Genomic DNA, 16,271 nt, shown 5'->3' with positions numbered 1-16,271 from the left:
AAATTGTGATTTTGTGTTTATACAGGACCTCCTATCCCCACCTACAGTCAACATCATGTCAATGCGGAGCTACACAGAGCTACACGGAGACCTCCAGATTATTACAAACTTTGGGAAGTGCACGGTGATGCAGTACCCAGCTCAACCTCCACAAGACTCCAGAGGCTCCGCAATTGATTCACACCCATACTACACGGTCTGATCAAGCATAAATTGGCTTTTTGTCACTCTAGATAAGTGGGTCTGCTAAATTACTAAAATGTAAGAATGTCAATATTTTTTCATAGTATTTTACTCGCCATTCTTTTTTCTAAGTATTTTTTTTTTAAATATATATCGTAATAAAGTGAAATATGCGGGAGAATTCTCGACTGATCACCTCACATGCTAGAGAGGAAGTCACATGTAGCTGCAATCTAATATCGCGAGATCCTGAACATTGTGGCGTTACCTACGTATGACGTCAGTCTGTGCGATCAAGGGGAGAAAAAAAAAATGTCGCTTACGAGGTGAGTCGTGTGGCAAGGCCTTATTTATATTTTACAGAATGTACAACACCGTTAAATAATAAAATGGCATGTTAAGACATTATGTAAAGTTACTTACGTCTTACCCCCATATTATTTTTATGAAGTCGATGTTTTGGTCGTTAGCATATAGTTAGCTAGGCTAACTCCTGGCCTAGTTGGCTAGCTAGCAAGCTAACTTTAGCTAACTGTTCTCTGGTGGTTTCTTTTCTTGGGGATTAGCTAACTAGGTATCTGGTTTATCGGGGTCAGGTTTATTAGAAAATGTACATTGGCGTTACTAGTTGCGAACGCAACCTTGTGTTGTGTCTCAACTTTCAAACTAGCACATGCATCGTCCACGTACGCGAACGTTAGATAACTAGCTAGCCTTGTTTACAGTCGAGATATCTGAATTGCGTACATCCAATTTAATAGCGAAAGAAGATAGACAACTTTGTATTTTGTTTGTCTGCCTGCAGCTTTCTACCTGCGCCGACCCAGCTGTCCCAGGACCAGTTGGAGTCAGAGGAGAGAGCCCGGGCACAGAGGTCCCACTCCACCGCCCTGGTCTCCTCCCGCAAAGAACCCCCTCCCTACGGCTACAGGAAGAGCTGGGTGCCACGCTCTCTGGAGGTACTGATATTTACGCCGTACCTAGTTTAATGGATTCAATGAGGCTGTGATTCTGTGTTAGCTATGAGTTGTCTTAGAAGGGACTCCATGTAAAGTGGAAGGGACAGTCAAAGCCTTACATGAGTATGCTATTTTTGGTGCTGTGTTAGATATGTTAGATAGTACTCTGTCCAGAAAAAAAGAGGTAATGTGAGACTTTTTCTTGGTTTGTGTTTGGCTCCCCTGTGTTGTAGGACTTTGGAGATGGAGGTACATCTCCACATAGCTTCTTAGTCTCAGTTTGTTTGACTCTCTGCCTTGTTTTGTGTTGTAGGACTTTGGAGATGGCGGTGCCTTCCCTGAGATCCACGTGGCCCAGTTCCCTCTGGAGATGGGCAGGAAGAAAAAGACATCCAATGCCCTGGCAGTTCAGGTGGATGCTGAAGGCAAGATCAAATACGATGCCATCGCCAGACAGGGACAGGGCAAGGACAAAGTAAGAATATTATTAAATATCCAGCTGGTCTGCTTGGTCTAGCTAGATCTACAATGCAGTTGGACGTACAATACATTCTCAGATGAGTCTGCGACATAAAGTAAGGTCCATTTTATTTGGATTTATTTTGTGAGCCTATAGTTACCAAGTAAATAAAGCTGTTTCTTGCCCAGATCATGTGTTAAAATTTGTTTGTTTTATGGTTTATCTTGGCCAGGTCGCAGTTGTAAATGAGGACTTGTTCTCAACTGGCCTACCTGGTGAAATAAAAAAACGAGGAGCCATCATTTGAATAAATGAGCCCATAGAGAACCAGTGTAGAGTTCCGTTTCTGTATATTCAGCTGTCTCCTCTGTTCTCCCTGTGCAGGTGATCTTCAGTAAGTACACAGACCTGCTTCCTAAGGAAGTGCTGAACGATGATGCTCCTGAGCTGCAGAAGCCTGACGAGGAGGCTGTCAAAGAGCTGACGGAGAAGACCCGCGATGCTCTGATGAAGCAGGTCTCTCAGAAGATCGCTGCAGCCATGCCTGTGAGGGCAGCAGACAAACAGGCCCCTGCACAGTACATCAGGTATGGTTGTTCTCTGTGATATACTATTAGTGGCCAGTTTATTAGGTATGCCCATCTAGTATTGGGTCGGACCCCCCTTTGCGTCCAGAACAACCTGATTTCTCCAGGCAATGGATTCTACAAGGAGTGGAGTTCAAACGTTCCTCTATTGGGATCAAGGGACCTAACGAGTGCCAGGAAAATATTCCCCACACCATTACACCACCACACCATGGGGCGGCAGGTAGCCAAGTGGTTAGAGCGCTGGTCTAGTAACTGAAAGGTTGCACGATCGAATTCCCGAGCTGACAAGGTACAAATCTGTCGTTCTGCCCCTGAACAAGGTATTTAACCCACTGTTCCTAGGTCATCATTGAAAATAAGATTTTGTTCTTAACTGACTTGCCTAGTTAAATAAAAGTTTCAAAAATAAACACCTGCATGTAACGTTGACACCAGGCAGGATGGGGCCATGGACTCATGCTGCTTATGTCAAATCCTGACTCTGCCATCAGCATGACACAACAGGAACGGGATTCGTCGAACCAGGCAATGTTTTTCCACTCCTCAGTTGTCCAGTGTTGGTGATCACGTGCCCACTGGAGCCGCTTCTTCTTGTTTTTAACTGATCGGAGTGGAACCCGGTGTGGGCGTCTGCTGCAATAGTCCGTCTGTTACAAGGATCGATGAGTTGTTTCTTTCCGAAATGCCGGTCTGCGCTCTACTGTTGTATTGCGCCGTTGTTTGTCTGTTTGTGGCCAGGCTGTTAGCTTGCATGATTCTGGCCATTCTCCTTCGACCTCTTTCATCAACAAGCTGTTTTTGAGCCACAGGACTGCTGCTGACTGGATGTTGTTTGTTTGTTTGTTGCACCGTTCTCTGTAAACCCTGGACACTGTCATGCTTGAAAAGCCCAGGATGCCGGCCGTTTCTGAGATAATGGATGTAGAGCTAACCATTTTTGTGATTGGGGTGGTGTACCTAATAAACTGGCCACTAAGTGTATATGATACAAGGATGTAAAATGTGTATGTATTTCTGCCCTACAGAAGAATATAATACTACAGAATATAATACAACGTTTTTCAGACGCAATTTAGAAATCATCATTGTGGTCTGAACAATTACGTACTTCCATGAAACCTATCATTTATTCAAAGTGTTTTTGTGGTTTATTGAAAGGGGCCTGTAGATGCTGATACCTTGTGTGTTATTCCCCCAGGTACACTCCTTCCCAGCAGGGTGTGGCCTTCAACTCCGGGGCCAAACAGAGGGTCATTCGTATGGTGGAGATGCAGAAGGACCCCATGGAGCCCCCACGCTTCAAGTAAGTACATTTTCATCATGGTCACTGACTAAATGCTCGCTAAACTCGTTAACTGACATGCTTGTCAGTTTTATTATCTTGCTGGAGTAACTCGAGTCGTGCACATCCTTAAACAAAATTGATGCAGACTTGAAGCCCACCCCCTTACTGTGTTAAATGAAATGTTTGGTTGTTGATTGTTTCAGGATCAACAAGAAGATTCCTCGTGGTCCTCCCTCCCCTCCTGCACCAGTCATGCACTCTCCCAGCAGAAAGGTAAGGGGTCAGACAAGGGGTGTGACGTTTGAACGAATTTGGAATCGTTAACGTTTCGGAAAAGAATCCCTAACTGAAAACCTTTTATTTATTTTGATTAAAATCCTAGTGTAGGTATCACAAAACTGTCACTAACAGGTCCTGGTCATTATAAAGGCACAACATTTAAATGTAACAAATACATAGCGCAAAAATACTGTAGGCAGGCGATATGCATCTTTCAAATGATTTGCCACGACTCTAAAGCGCTCCACAGGTCATCGTCGTTAACAGTTTTAAAAATGGCAGATAGTGAGACAAAGAAGCGAAGGCCTGTATGGCAATACTTTGAGACGGTGATAAAATGCTAACTTTGCGGGGTGGAATTGAGCTACAGTGGCAGTACAGGTGCTGAAAGGGAGGCAGTGTGAGACCCAACCCGTTGCTGGCAGCGGGGCGATGAGGGACGGAGTCAGAAACCCAAACCGTTGCTGGCAGCAGGGCGATGAGGGACGGAGTCAGAAACCCAACCCGTTGCTGGCAGCAGGGCGATGAGGGACGGAGTCAGAAACCCAACCCGTTGCTAGCAGCAGGACGATGAGTGACGGAGTCAGAAACCCACCCCGTTGCTAGCAGCAGGACGATGAGGGACGGAGTCAGAAACCCAACCCGTTGCTGGCAGCAGGGCGATGAGGGACGGAGTCAGAAACCCAACCCGTTGCTGGCAGCAGGGCGGTGAGGGACGGAGTCAGAAACCCAACCCGTTGCTGGCAGCAGGACGATGAGGGACGGAGTCAGAAACCCACCCCGTTGCTAGCAGCAGGGCGATGAAGGACGGAGTCAGAAACCCAACCCGTTGCTGGCAGCAGGACGATGAGGGACGGAGTCAGAAACCCAACCCGTTGCTGGCAGCGGGGCGGTGAGGGACGGAGTCAGAGACCCAACCCGTTGCTGGCAGCAGGGCGGTGAGGGACGGAGTCAGAAACCCAACCCGTTGCTGGCAGCAGGACGATGAGGGACGGAGTCAGAAACCCACCCCGTTGCTGGCAGCAGGGCGAAATGATTGCAGTTGATATGCAGGCATTGTCAGTGGTCGAGGATGTAGGTTACAATATCTAGAGCCAGTCTACAAGATGCCATGTTGGAAAACCATGACTGCTCTGCAAGTACAAAGCGCTAACTCTCAAACAACATATGTGGCGTTAATAACACGCTGTTCTACATCGCTACAAGGATCCATCACATTGATGAGAGTGAAGTCCCATGTGTGCCGCTCCTCCATGTTCTCTACAACAGAGAATCTGAAACAGCAGTTAATACCATCGTTACTGAGTGGGTGGTGGACAGCATTAATACCATCGTTACTGAGTGGGTGGTGGACAGCATTAACCGAATCGTTACTGAGTGGGTGGTGGACAGTATTAATACCATCGTTACTGAGTGGGTGGTGGACAGCATTAACCGAATCGTTACTGAGTGGGTGGTGGACAGTATTAATACCATCGTTACTGAGTGGGTGGTGGACAGTATTAATACCATCGTTACTGAGTGGGTGGGGGGACAGCATTAATACCATCGTTACTGAGTGGGTGGGGGACAGCAGTAATACCATCGTTACTGAGTGGGTGGTGGACAGCATTAATACCATCGTTACTGAGTGGGTGGTGGACAGTATTAATACCATCGTTACTGAGTGGGTGGGGGACAGCAGTAATACCATCGTTACTGAGTGGGTGGTGGACAGCATTAATACCATCGTTACTGAGTGGGTGGTGGACAGCATTAATACCATCGTTACTGAGTGGGTGGTGGACAGCATTAACCGAATCGTTACTGAGTGGGTGGTGGACCGCATTAATACCATCGTTACTGAGTGGGTGGGGGACAGCAGTAATACCATCGTTACTGAGTGGGTGGTGGACCGCATTAATACCATCGTTACTGAGTGGGTGGGGGACAGCATTAATACCATCGTTACTGAGTGGGTGGTGGACAGCATTAACCGAATCGTTACTGAGTGGGTGGTGGACCGCATTAATACCATCGTTACTGAGTGGGTGGGGGACAGCAGTAATACCATCGTTACTGAGTGGGTGGTGGACCGCATTAATACCATCGTTACTGAGTGGGTGGGGGACAGCAGTAATACCATCGTTACTGAGTGGGTAACCGCCTGGCGGTTATACGGCGGACCATATCTGAAATGTGAATTCACATCATTTTATGAAGAAAATAAATAAATTGAATGAGAGAAAAAATGGCAATTTTAAATATTGTCACATCCCTTGTTCAGACCATAGGGGTTCAGACAGGTACATGCATCTCAAGGTTTAGGCAGAGTTACTACAGTTCTGTTTTGAGCACTTTAATTCTGTTTTAAAAGCATCGGGTCAATTGAATACATCAATCTGAAACCTTCTCCCTCTAGCTGTGTAAATGGGTTAATCTGAAACCTTCTCCCTCTAGCTGTGTAAATGGGTTCATCTGGAACCTTCTCCCTCTAGCTGTGTAAATGGGTTCATCTGGAGCCTTCTCCCTCTAGCTGTGTAAATGGGTTCATCTGGAGCCTTCTCCCTCTAGCTGTGTAAATGGGTTCATCTGGAACCTTCTCCCTCTAGCTGTGTAAATGGGTTCATCTGGAACCTTCTCCCTCTAGCTGTGTAAATGGGTTCATCTGGAACCTTCTCCCTCTAGCTGTGTAAATGGGTTCATCTGGAACCTTCTCCCTCTAGCTGTGTAAATGGGTTCATCTGGAACCTTCTCCCTCTAGCTGTGTAAATGGGTTCATCTGGAACCTTCTCCCTCTAGCTGTGTAAATAGGTTCATCTGGAACCTTCTCCCTCTAGCTGTGTAAATGGGTTCATCTGGAACCTTCTCCCTCTAGCTGTGTAAATGGGTTCATCTGGAACCTTCTCCCTCTAGCTGTGTAAATGGGTTCATCTGGAACCTTCTCCCTCTAGCTGTGTAAATGGGTTAATCTGAAACCTTCTCCCTCTAGCTGTGTAAATGGGTTAATCTGAAACCTTCTCCCTCTAGCTGTGTAAATGGGTTAATCTGGAACCTTCTCCCTCTAGCTGTGTAAATGTTGAACATAGATGTGACGTGTTTTCTCTCTGTCCTTTCAGATGACTGTCAAGGAGCAACAGGAGTGGAAGATTCCCCCCTGTATTTCAAACTGGAAGAACGCAAAGGTACTGACTCTAACTCTGCTTCCTCCCTCTGGAGGCACTGGTGAATCAATGAGACATTTATCTTTGTTTGAGGCCAAGAGCGACGACATTGGAAGTAGCCCATTTTCTGTGTTTCGTCTCCCTAGGGTTACACCATCCCACTGGACAAGCGTCTGGCTGCGGACGGTAGAGGACTGCAGACCGTTCACATCAACGAGAACTTTGCCAAACTGGCCGAGGCGCTCTACATTGCTGACAGAAAGGTAAACAGTCTGTGGGTTTGGGCCTCGGTGTTCGTCCTGTGCCTTAGCAACTTCTCAGAGCCTCTCTGAAATAATGTTTTGGTGGTGAATGGTCTTCTCTTTTTGTCCATTTCAAAGCCAACTACAGTTCTGTGTGATATGGATTTCCGAGTGATTTTGTCACCATGAAAATACAATTCGGTGTTCTCTCTTTGTTGTTGAGTCTAGGCCAGAGAGGCTGTGGAGATGAGAGCCCAGGTGGAGAAGAAGATGGCCCAGAAAGAGAAGGAGAAGAAGGAGGAGAAGCTCAGAGAGCTGGCTCAGATGGCCCGAGACCGCAGGGCAGGGATCAAAGGTCACGGAGGGGACAAAGGTCAGTTCACCACCCTCTTCCTGCTTTAATTCTACCCTAACCACAGATCTAGGATCAGATCATCTGTTTATGATTTCATGTTTTCCTGTACAAGGACCGCCAATGTAAAGAGTTGCACAGTATCAAAGCTGTGTGCATGGTCACAAATCCCTAATAAGTACATTTGAAATGAAATATACTGACAGTGTTTAACCAAACGCAGCATTTCGAAACACTTTCTGAGTCTTGTCCAAGTAGCTCTGTGCATGCAGAGGGAGGACTAGACTCAGCTGTCGTTTGTGAGTGAGCTTCCTGGTAACCCCTTTGCTCTCTCTCCCCCTGCACTGTCCCTCTCTCATCCCCTGGTCCTTCTCCCTCTCTCCCACTGCACTGTCCCACTCTCTCATCCCCTGTTTCTTCTCCATCTCTCCCCCTGCACTGTCCCACTCTCTCATCCCCTGTTTCTTCTCCATCTCTCCCCCTGCACTGTCCCACTCTCTCATCCCCTGTTTCTTCTCCATCTCTCTCCTTTCATACCTCCAACTACTATCACTCCCTCTCCTATACCTCCCCTGTATTTCTCTCTCCTCCCTCCGTCTCTCTTGTGGCAGGTGGAGAGGACGGTGAGGCCAGAGAGCGTGACGAGATCCGTCATGACAGGAGAAAAGAGAGACAGCACGACAGGAACATCTCCAGAGCTGCCCCTGATAAGAGGTACAATCATTTTTAACAACGCAACACACAAACATACATACACACACCATTACATACACAAGTACTCCAGTCACACACTCATACACACCCGACCCACTCACTTTACACACACACACCCTGTGAAATCATTCATGGTGCGTAAGAAACGTTGAATGAATGCAGCTTACCACAGCAGCACCCAGCCCTGACCCCTTGTCTGTCTGTCTGCTACGACTGCAGGGAGACAGCGAGGGGGGGGCTAGGGAGAGAGGGGGAGGCAGGGAGTGAGAGGAGAGAGACCAACAGCGACTACTTAACCTTGCCATCGCTTCTGCTGGACGTGATTATCTGCAGATTTGTAGAGATTGGGACGATAAAGTTATGCGACCGTAATGTGCTATAGTGTGTGTGGTTTGGAGCAGAAACTAATTCTACACAAAGCTACAGAGGTTAGGTGCACTAGGTTTAGCTCGCAGGCTACCTTCCATTGTAGTACTCCTAAATGAATGTCTCCTGTTGTGTCTCTCCTTCTTCCTCAACTGTCTGGTGTATTTCCATCGTCAGGTCGAAGCTGCAGAGAGACCAGGACAGAGATGTCAGTGAGCTCATCGCTCTGGGCCAGCCCAACCCTAGAGCCTCCAGCGAGGCTCAGTACGACCAGAGACTGTTTAACCAGAGCAAGGTGAGATGGAGCGCACACACACACTAGTGATGCGCAGGTTGACCCGTAACCTGCCGTCCCCGCGGTTATATCCACAGGCGGGTGGGGTTAGGGTCATGAAATATTGTGTGGCTGAAGGAGGATAGAATAAAGACAAAACAATACCGTAACAAATTCATTCATGTATAATTCTTGTGCAATTTATATCTATAGGCTACAGCGAGGTTTTTCTTTCATTATTTTAGTCTGTCTGGCGTTAGTGTGTAATCCTAAACTGTGCCAAATACACACCAATAACAGTTGATCTTACACATTTTTTTGTCCCCCCCCCCCCCCTCCAGGGTATGGACAGTGGTTTTGCCGGTGGGGAGGATGAGATGTACAACGTGTACGACCAGCCGTTCAGGAGAGGCAGCGACATGGCCCAGAACATCTACAGGCCCACCAAGAGCTCTGACAAGGATATGTATGGGGACGACCTGGACACACTCATGCAGAGCAGCAAGTACGCAAAGCCACCTGTTATGTTACCCTTCTGTATTTATGATATACTGTTAGATATATATACATATGTACAAGGACATGTCTTGAAATGACTTGGACATCTAGCTGGGTGATATGGACAAATCCGTATCGCGGTAAATTACCTGAATTGATGCGGTAACGATAAATAGAACGCTACGTTTAACATTTAGATTTTTATTAGGATCCACATTAGCCGACACCAGTGGTGACAGCTAGTCTTACTGGAGTCCAACACCATAACCTAAAAGACATTACAGACTAAATACAATTTACATACATTTAAAAACATGAACATGTAGTGTGTTTGTGCATCTATCAGTTCCACACACATGTCAGTACGTACACACAACCAGTAGGTCACACGTCAGTACGTACACACAACCAGTAGGTCACACGTCAGTACGTACACACAACCAGTAGGTCACACGTCAGTACGTACACACAACCAGTAGGTCACACGTCAGTACGTACACACAACCAGTAGGTCACACGTCAGTACGTACACACAACCAGTAGGTCACACGTCAGTACGTACACACAACCAGTAGGTCACACGTCAGTACGTACACACAACCAGTAGGTCACACGTCAGTACGTACACACAACCAGTAGGTCACACGTCAGTACGTACACACAACCAGTAGGTCACACGTCAGTACGTACACACAACCAGTAGGTCACACGTCAGTACGTACACACAACCAGTAGGTCACACGTCAGTACGTACACACAACCAGTAGGTCACGCGTCAGTACGTACACACAACCAGTAGGTCACGCGTCAGTACGTACACACAACCAGTAGGTCACGCGTCAGTACGTACACACAACCAGTAGGTCACGCGTCAGTACGTACACACAACCAGTAGGTCACGCGTCAGTACGTACACACAACCAGTAGGTCACGCGTCAGTACGTACACACAACCAGTAGGTCACGCGTCAGTACGTACACACAACCAGTAGGTCACGCGTCAGTACGTACACACAACCAGTAGGTCACGCGTCAGTACGTACACACAACCAGTAGGTCACGCGTCAGTACGTACACACAACCAGTAGGTCACACGTCAGTACGTACACACAACCAGTAGGTCACACGTCAGTACGTACACACAACCGGTAGGTCACACGTCAGTACGTACACACAACCGGTAGGTCACACGTCAGTACGTACACACAACCGGTAGGTCACACGTCAGTACGTACACACAACCGGTAGGTCACACGTCAGTACGTACACACAACCAGTAGGTCACGCGTCAGTACGTACACACAACCAGTAGGTCACGCGTCAGTACGTACACACAACCAGTAGGTCACGCGTCAGTACGTACACACAACCAGTAGGTCACGCGTCAGTACGTACACACAACCAGTAGGTCACGCGTCAGTACGTACACACAACCAGTAGGTCACGCGTCAGTACGTACACACAACCAGTAGGTCACGCGTCAGTACGTACACACAACCAGTAGGTCACGCGTCAGTACGTACACACAACCAGTAGGTCACGCGTCAGTACGTACACACAACCAGTAGGTCACGCGTCAGTACGTACACACAACCAGTAGGTCACGCGTCAGTACGTACACACAACCAGTAGGTCACGCGTCAGTACGTACACACAACCAGTAGGTCACGCGTCAGTACGTACACACAACCAGTAGGTCACGCGTCAGTACGTACACACAACCAGTAGGTCACACGTCAGTACGTACACACAACCAGTAGGTCACACGTCAGTACGTACACACAACCAGTAGGTCACACGTCAGTACGTACACACAACCAGTAGGTCACACGTCAGTACGTACACACAACCAGTAGGTCACGCGTCAGTACGTACACACAACCAGTAGGTCACGCGTCAGTACGTACACACAACCAGTAGGTCACGCGTCAGTACGTACACACAACCAGTAGGTCACGCGTCAGTACGTACACACAACCAGTAGGTCACGCGTCAGTACGTACACACAACCAGTAGGTCACGCGTCAGTACGTACACACAACCAGTAGGTCACGCGTCAGTACGTACACACAACCAGTAGGTCACGCGTCAGTACGTACACACAACCAGTAGGTCACGCGTCAGTACGTACACACAACCAGTAGGTCACGCGTCAGTACGTACACACAACCAGTAGGTCACGCGTCAGTACGTACACACAACCAGTAGGTCACGCGTCAGTACGTACACACAACCAGTAGGTCACGCGTCAGTACGTACACACAACCAGTAGGTCACGCGTCGGTACGTACACACAACCAGTAGGTCACGCGTCGGTACGTACACACAACCAGTAGGTCACGCGTCGGTACGTACACACAACCAGTAGGTCACGCGTCGGTACGTACACACAACCAGTAGGTCACGCGTCGGTACGTACACACAACCAGTAGGTCACGCGTCGGTACGTACACACAACCAGTAGGTCACGCGTCGGTACGTACACACAACCAGTAGGTCACGCGTCGGTACGTACACACAACCAGTAGGTCACGCGTCGGTACGTACACACAACCAGTAGGTCACGCGTCGGTACGTACACACAACCAGTAGGTCACGCGTCGGTACGTACACACAACCAGTAGGTCACGCGTCGGTACGTACACACAACCAGTAGGTCACGCGTCGGTACGTACACACAACCAGTAGGTCACGCGTCGGTACGTACACACAACCAGTAGGTCACGCGTCGGTACGTACACACAACCAGTAGGTCACGCGTCGGTACGTACACACAACCAGTAGGTCACGCGTCGGTACGTACACACAACCAGTAGGTCACGCGTCGGTACGTACACACAACCAGTAGGTCACGCGTCGGTACGTACACACAACCAGTAGGTCACGCGTCGGTACGTACACACAACCAGTAGGTCACGCGTCGGTACGTACACACAACCAGTAGGTCACGCGTCGGTACGTACACACAACCAGTAGGTCACGCGTCGGTACGTACACACAACCAGTAGGTCACGCGTCGGTACGTACACACAACCAGTAGGTCACGCGTCGGTACGTACACACAACCAGTAGGTCACGCGTCGGTACGTACACACAACCAGTAGGTCACGCGTCGGTACGTACACACAACCAGTAGGTCACGCGTCGGTACGTACACACAACCAGTAGGTCACGCGTCGGTACGTACACACAACCAGTAGGTCACGCGTCGGTACGTACACACAACCAGTAGGTCACGCGTCGGTACGTACACACAACCAGTAGGTCACGCGTCGGTACGTACACACAACCAGTAGGTCACGCGTCGGTACGTACACACAACCAGTAGGTCACGCGTCGGTACGTACACACAACCAGTAGGTCACGCGTCGGTACGTACACACAACCAGTAGGTCACACAACAGTACGTACACACAACCAGTAGGTCACATGGGGGAGAGGAATTGGCCTTGAGGTGTTGCTTTGTTTTTTTGAAACCCGGTTTGCTGTTTATTTGCGCTACATTAGATGGACTCGTGGCTCTGTGTAACACTGTATGTTTCCTTGAATTTGTTCTGGACCTGGGGACTGTGAAAAGACTCCTGGTGGCATGTCTGGGGGGTTGTGTGTGTCAGCGCTGTTGACTAATGCAAACCATTTGGAATTTCCAACACATTAATGTTTCTTAAAAAAATAAGTGATGCAGTCAGTCTCTCAACTCGAAGCCAAGAGAGACTGACGTGCGTAGTGTTGATATTAGCCCTCTGATTACAATGAAGAGCAAAACGTGCCGGGAGAGGAGAGGTGTTCCTTATGTTTTGTGTACTGTATGGAGACAAACTGGACACGCTCATACAGAGTAACAAGCTGCTGTTTCCTCTCTGGGAGAGACGTATGGAGAGATACAGTCTGCTGTTTCCTCTCTGGGAGAGACGTATGGAGAGATACAGTCTACTGTTTCCTCTCTGGGAGAGACATATGGAGAGATACACAGTCTACTGTTTCCTCTCTGGGAGAGACGTATGGAGAGATACAGTCTACTGTTTCCTCTCTGGGAGAGACATATGGAGAGACACACAGTCTACTGTTTCCTCTCTGGGAGAGACATATGGAGAGATACAGTCTACTGTTTCCTCTCTGGGAGAGACGTATGGAGAGATACAGTCTACTGTTTCCTCTCTGGGAGAGACGTATGGAGAGATACAGTCTACTGTTTCCTCTCTGGGAGAGACGTATGGAGAGATACAGTCTACTGTTTCCTCTCTGGGAGAGACATATGGAGAGACACACAGTCTACTGTTTCCTCTCTGGGAGAGACATATGGAGAGATACACAGTCTACTGTTTCCTCTCTGGGAGAGACGTATGGAGAGATACACAGTCTACTGTTTCCTCTCTGGGAGAGATACACAGTCTACTGTTTCCTCTCTGGGAGAGATACACAGTCTACTGTTTCCTCTCTGGGAGAGATACACAGTCCACTGCTGATAAATTAACACTGCCAGAAAGCTCCAGTCTGTAGGTACTATAGTGATATTTCACTAAGTGGAGTGTGCAGCTCTTACCAGGGGTCGACCGTATAGTGTGTATACCAGAGCATCTGCGGCATCCGTCTCCTGATGTCCACAACGTCTCCTCAGACCTTGAAAGTTAAATGGAAAATACTTCAAAGGATGAATTGTTTTATGCATTTATTTACTCAGCACTGCACTTCATATGGGTCATACCAAGTCTGTCCTCTGTACCTACCAGAATTCAACATCCAACCATGTTTGAAGAATGTTTTTGAGTGAACACTCTATTTCCAAATGATTTAACTTCCCTCACCTCTGTCCCCTCCCCTCTGTCCCCTCCCCTCTACACCCCAGGGTTGTAGGGAACTAAAGGAACTTAGAATCCTTCTCGACAGGTGCACATTTTTTGCCCAGCACTAATGCAACTGATTCCTCCTCCCCTTCCAGGTTTGTTCCGGACCGTGAGTTCTCTGGTACGGACCACGGTCCTCGTCGTGACGGCCCTGTCCAGTTTGAGGAGGATCCGTTCGGTCTGGACAAGTTTTTGGAGGAGGCGAAGCAACATGGCGGCTCCAAGAGACCCTCCACCAGTAGAGGCTCCAAGGACTACGACCACGACAAGAAACGCAGGAAGGAGTGAGAGGACGGAGCAAGAGACCCAGTCTGGTGGGATGGGAGGGTAGCGTTCAGTAGGCACAAAAATGGCTGCGAATGTTTTGAAACAAGTTTCCACCTGAGACGACAAGTCTGATAGTGGGGGATGGAAGGGTAGCGTTCATTTGGCACAATCTCCAAAAACATTTTGAAAAGTAGGAGTTGCCATTTTTTAGCGTGTTTTAGTTGATTTTTTTTTTTTTTTTTTTAACATAGTGTTCTGCTTTTGTGCCCACTGAATACGACCCAGGGTGTTTTGGAGGGGGAGGAATAGTTGGGTCAGGGCCTTGGCTGGGACAGTACAGATGTCCGTTTGTCTCGTCTGTTGTATGGCTGAAACCCCAAGGAACTAGCAGGGATTGTTCTTCACATCTATGTTGATGATTACCTGTTTTCTATTTTCTTTACACCATCCCTTAAACTTGATATGGAACAGAGTCTGGCCTGTAAAGTGTTTTAAAGTAAAGCCCCCTAGTTGTATTAAGCAATGTTATTATGACTTGTTTTGATAAATGATCTTTGATCTAGCAGCATTCCTGTGATTTGAGTTTGAATTCCGATCTTAAGTGATCTAGTCTATTGTATCTTGATAATAACTACACAAACTCTGTTACGGCTGGGATAGTGTAACCCTACTCTGTTACCACTAAATACACTTAAACTAGTGGATTGAACGTGTCTCGTATTTTTAGGTTTGTGCTAATAAACATAAAACCAGTGTGATTCTACAGTGATATCCAATTTTATTTGTCACATGCTTTGTAAACCACAGGTGTAGACTAACAGTGAAATGCTTACTTACAGACCCTTCTCAACAATGTAGAGAAAAATATATAAAGATTAATAACACAATGAATAAATACACAGTGTACCAGTACTGAGTCAATGTGCAGGGGTACGAGGTAATGGAGGTAGATGCCGTGCGTTGCAAAAGTATTCATCCCCCTTGTCGTTTTTCCTATTTTGTTGCATTACAACCTGTCATTTAAATGGATTTTTATTTGGATTTAATGTAATGGACATGCACAAAATAGTCCAAATTGGTGAAGTAAAATGAAAAAAATTACTTGTTTAAAAAATGGAGAAGTGGTGGGTGCATATGTATTCACAGCCTTCGTTATGAATCCCCTAAATAAGATCTGGTGCCTCCAATTACCTTCAGAAGTCACATAATTAGTTAGGTTGAACACACGTGGACTTTATTTAAGTGTCACATGATCTCAGTATACACCTGTTCTGAAAGGCCCCAGAGTCTACGGCACCATGAAGACAAAGGATCTCTCCAAACAGCTCAGGGACGGAGTTGTGAACTACATACAGTTGAATGGAGGGTAACACACAAAGTCTGGGACTTATTAGCAGTAGTGTAAAGTACTTACAGTTGAAGTCGGAAGTTTACATACACCTTAGCCAAATACATTTAAACTCTGTTTTTCACAATTCCTGACATTTAAACCTAGTAAAAATTCCTTGTCTTAGGTCAGTTATGATCATCACTTTGTTTTAAGAATGTGAAATGTCAGAATTATAGTGAGAATTATTTCAGCTTTTATTTCTTTCATCACATTCCAAGTGGGTCAGAAGTTTACATGCACTCAGTATTTGGTAGCATTGCCTTTAAATTGTTTAACTTGGGTCAAATGTTTTGGGTTGCCTTCCACAAGCTTCCCACAATAAGTTGGGTGCATTTTGTCCCGTTCCTCCTGACAGAGCTGGTGTAACTGAGTCAGGTTTGTAGGCCTCCTTGCTCGCACACTTTTTCAGTTCTGCCCACAAATGTT

General features: G+C 47.3%; 1 protein-coding gene across 1 annotated transcript; it reads left to right on the top strand.

The window, feature by feature from the left end:
* Positions 1-361: 361 nt before the first annotated feature.
* On the top strand, positions 362-15,218 carry snw1 (SNW domain containing 1). Its single transcript, XM_071412647.1, has 13 exons — positions 362-509; positions 989-1,142; positions 1,456-1,617; positions 1,987-2,189; positions 3,391-3,495; positions 3,681-3,750; positions 6,855-6,920; positions 7,046-7,162; positions 7,370-7,514; positions 8,105-8,207; positions 8,751-8,868; positions 9,189-9,352; positions 14,284-15,218. Exons 1-13 carry the CDS (start codon positions 496-498, stop codon positions 14,474-14,476), a joined length of 1,614 nt encoding a protein of 537 aa, XP_071268748.1. The 5' UTR covers positions 362-495; the 3' UTR covers positions 14,477-15,218.
* The last annotated feature ends 1,053 nt before the right edge of the window (positions 15,219-16,271 follow it).

Source organism: Salvelinus alpinus, chromosome 8, assembly GCF_045679555.1.
Source record: "Salvelinus alpinus chromosome 8, SLU_Salpinus.1, whole genome shotgun sequence".
Taxonomy (NCBI): Eukaryota; Metazoa; Chordata; class Actinopteri; order Salmoniformes; family Salmonidae; genus Salvelinus; species Salvelinus alpinus.
Note: the sequence above shows the minus strand (reverse complement) of the source record. Positions and strands in the feature narration are given on the sequence as shown.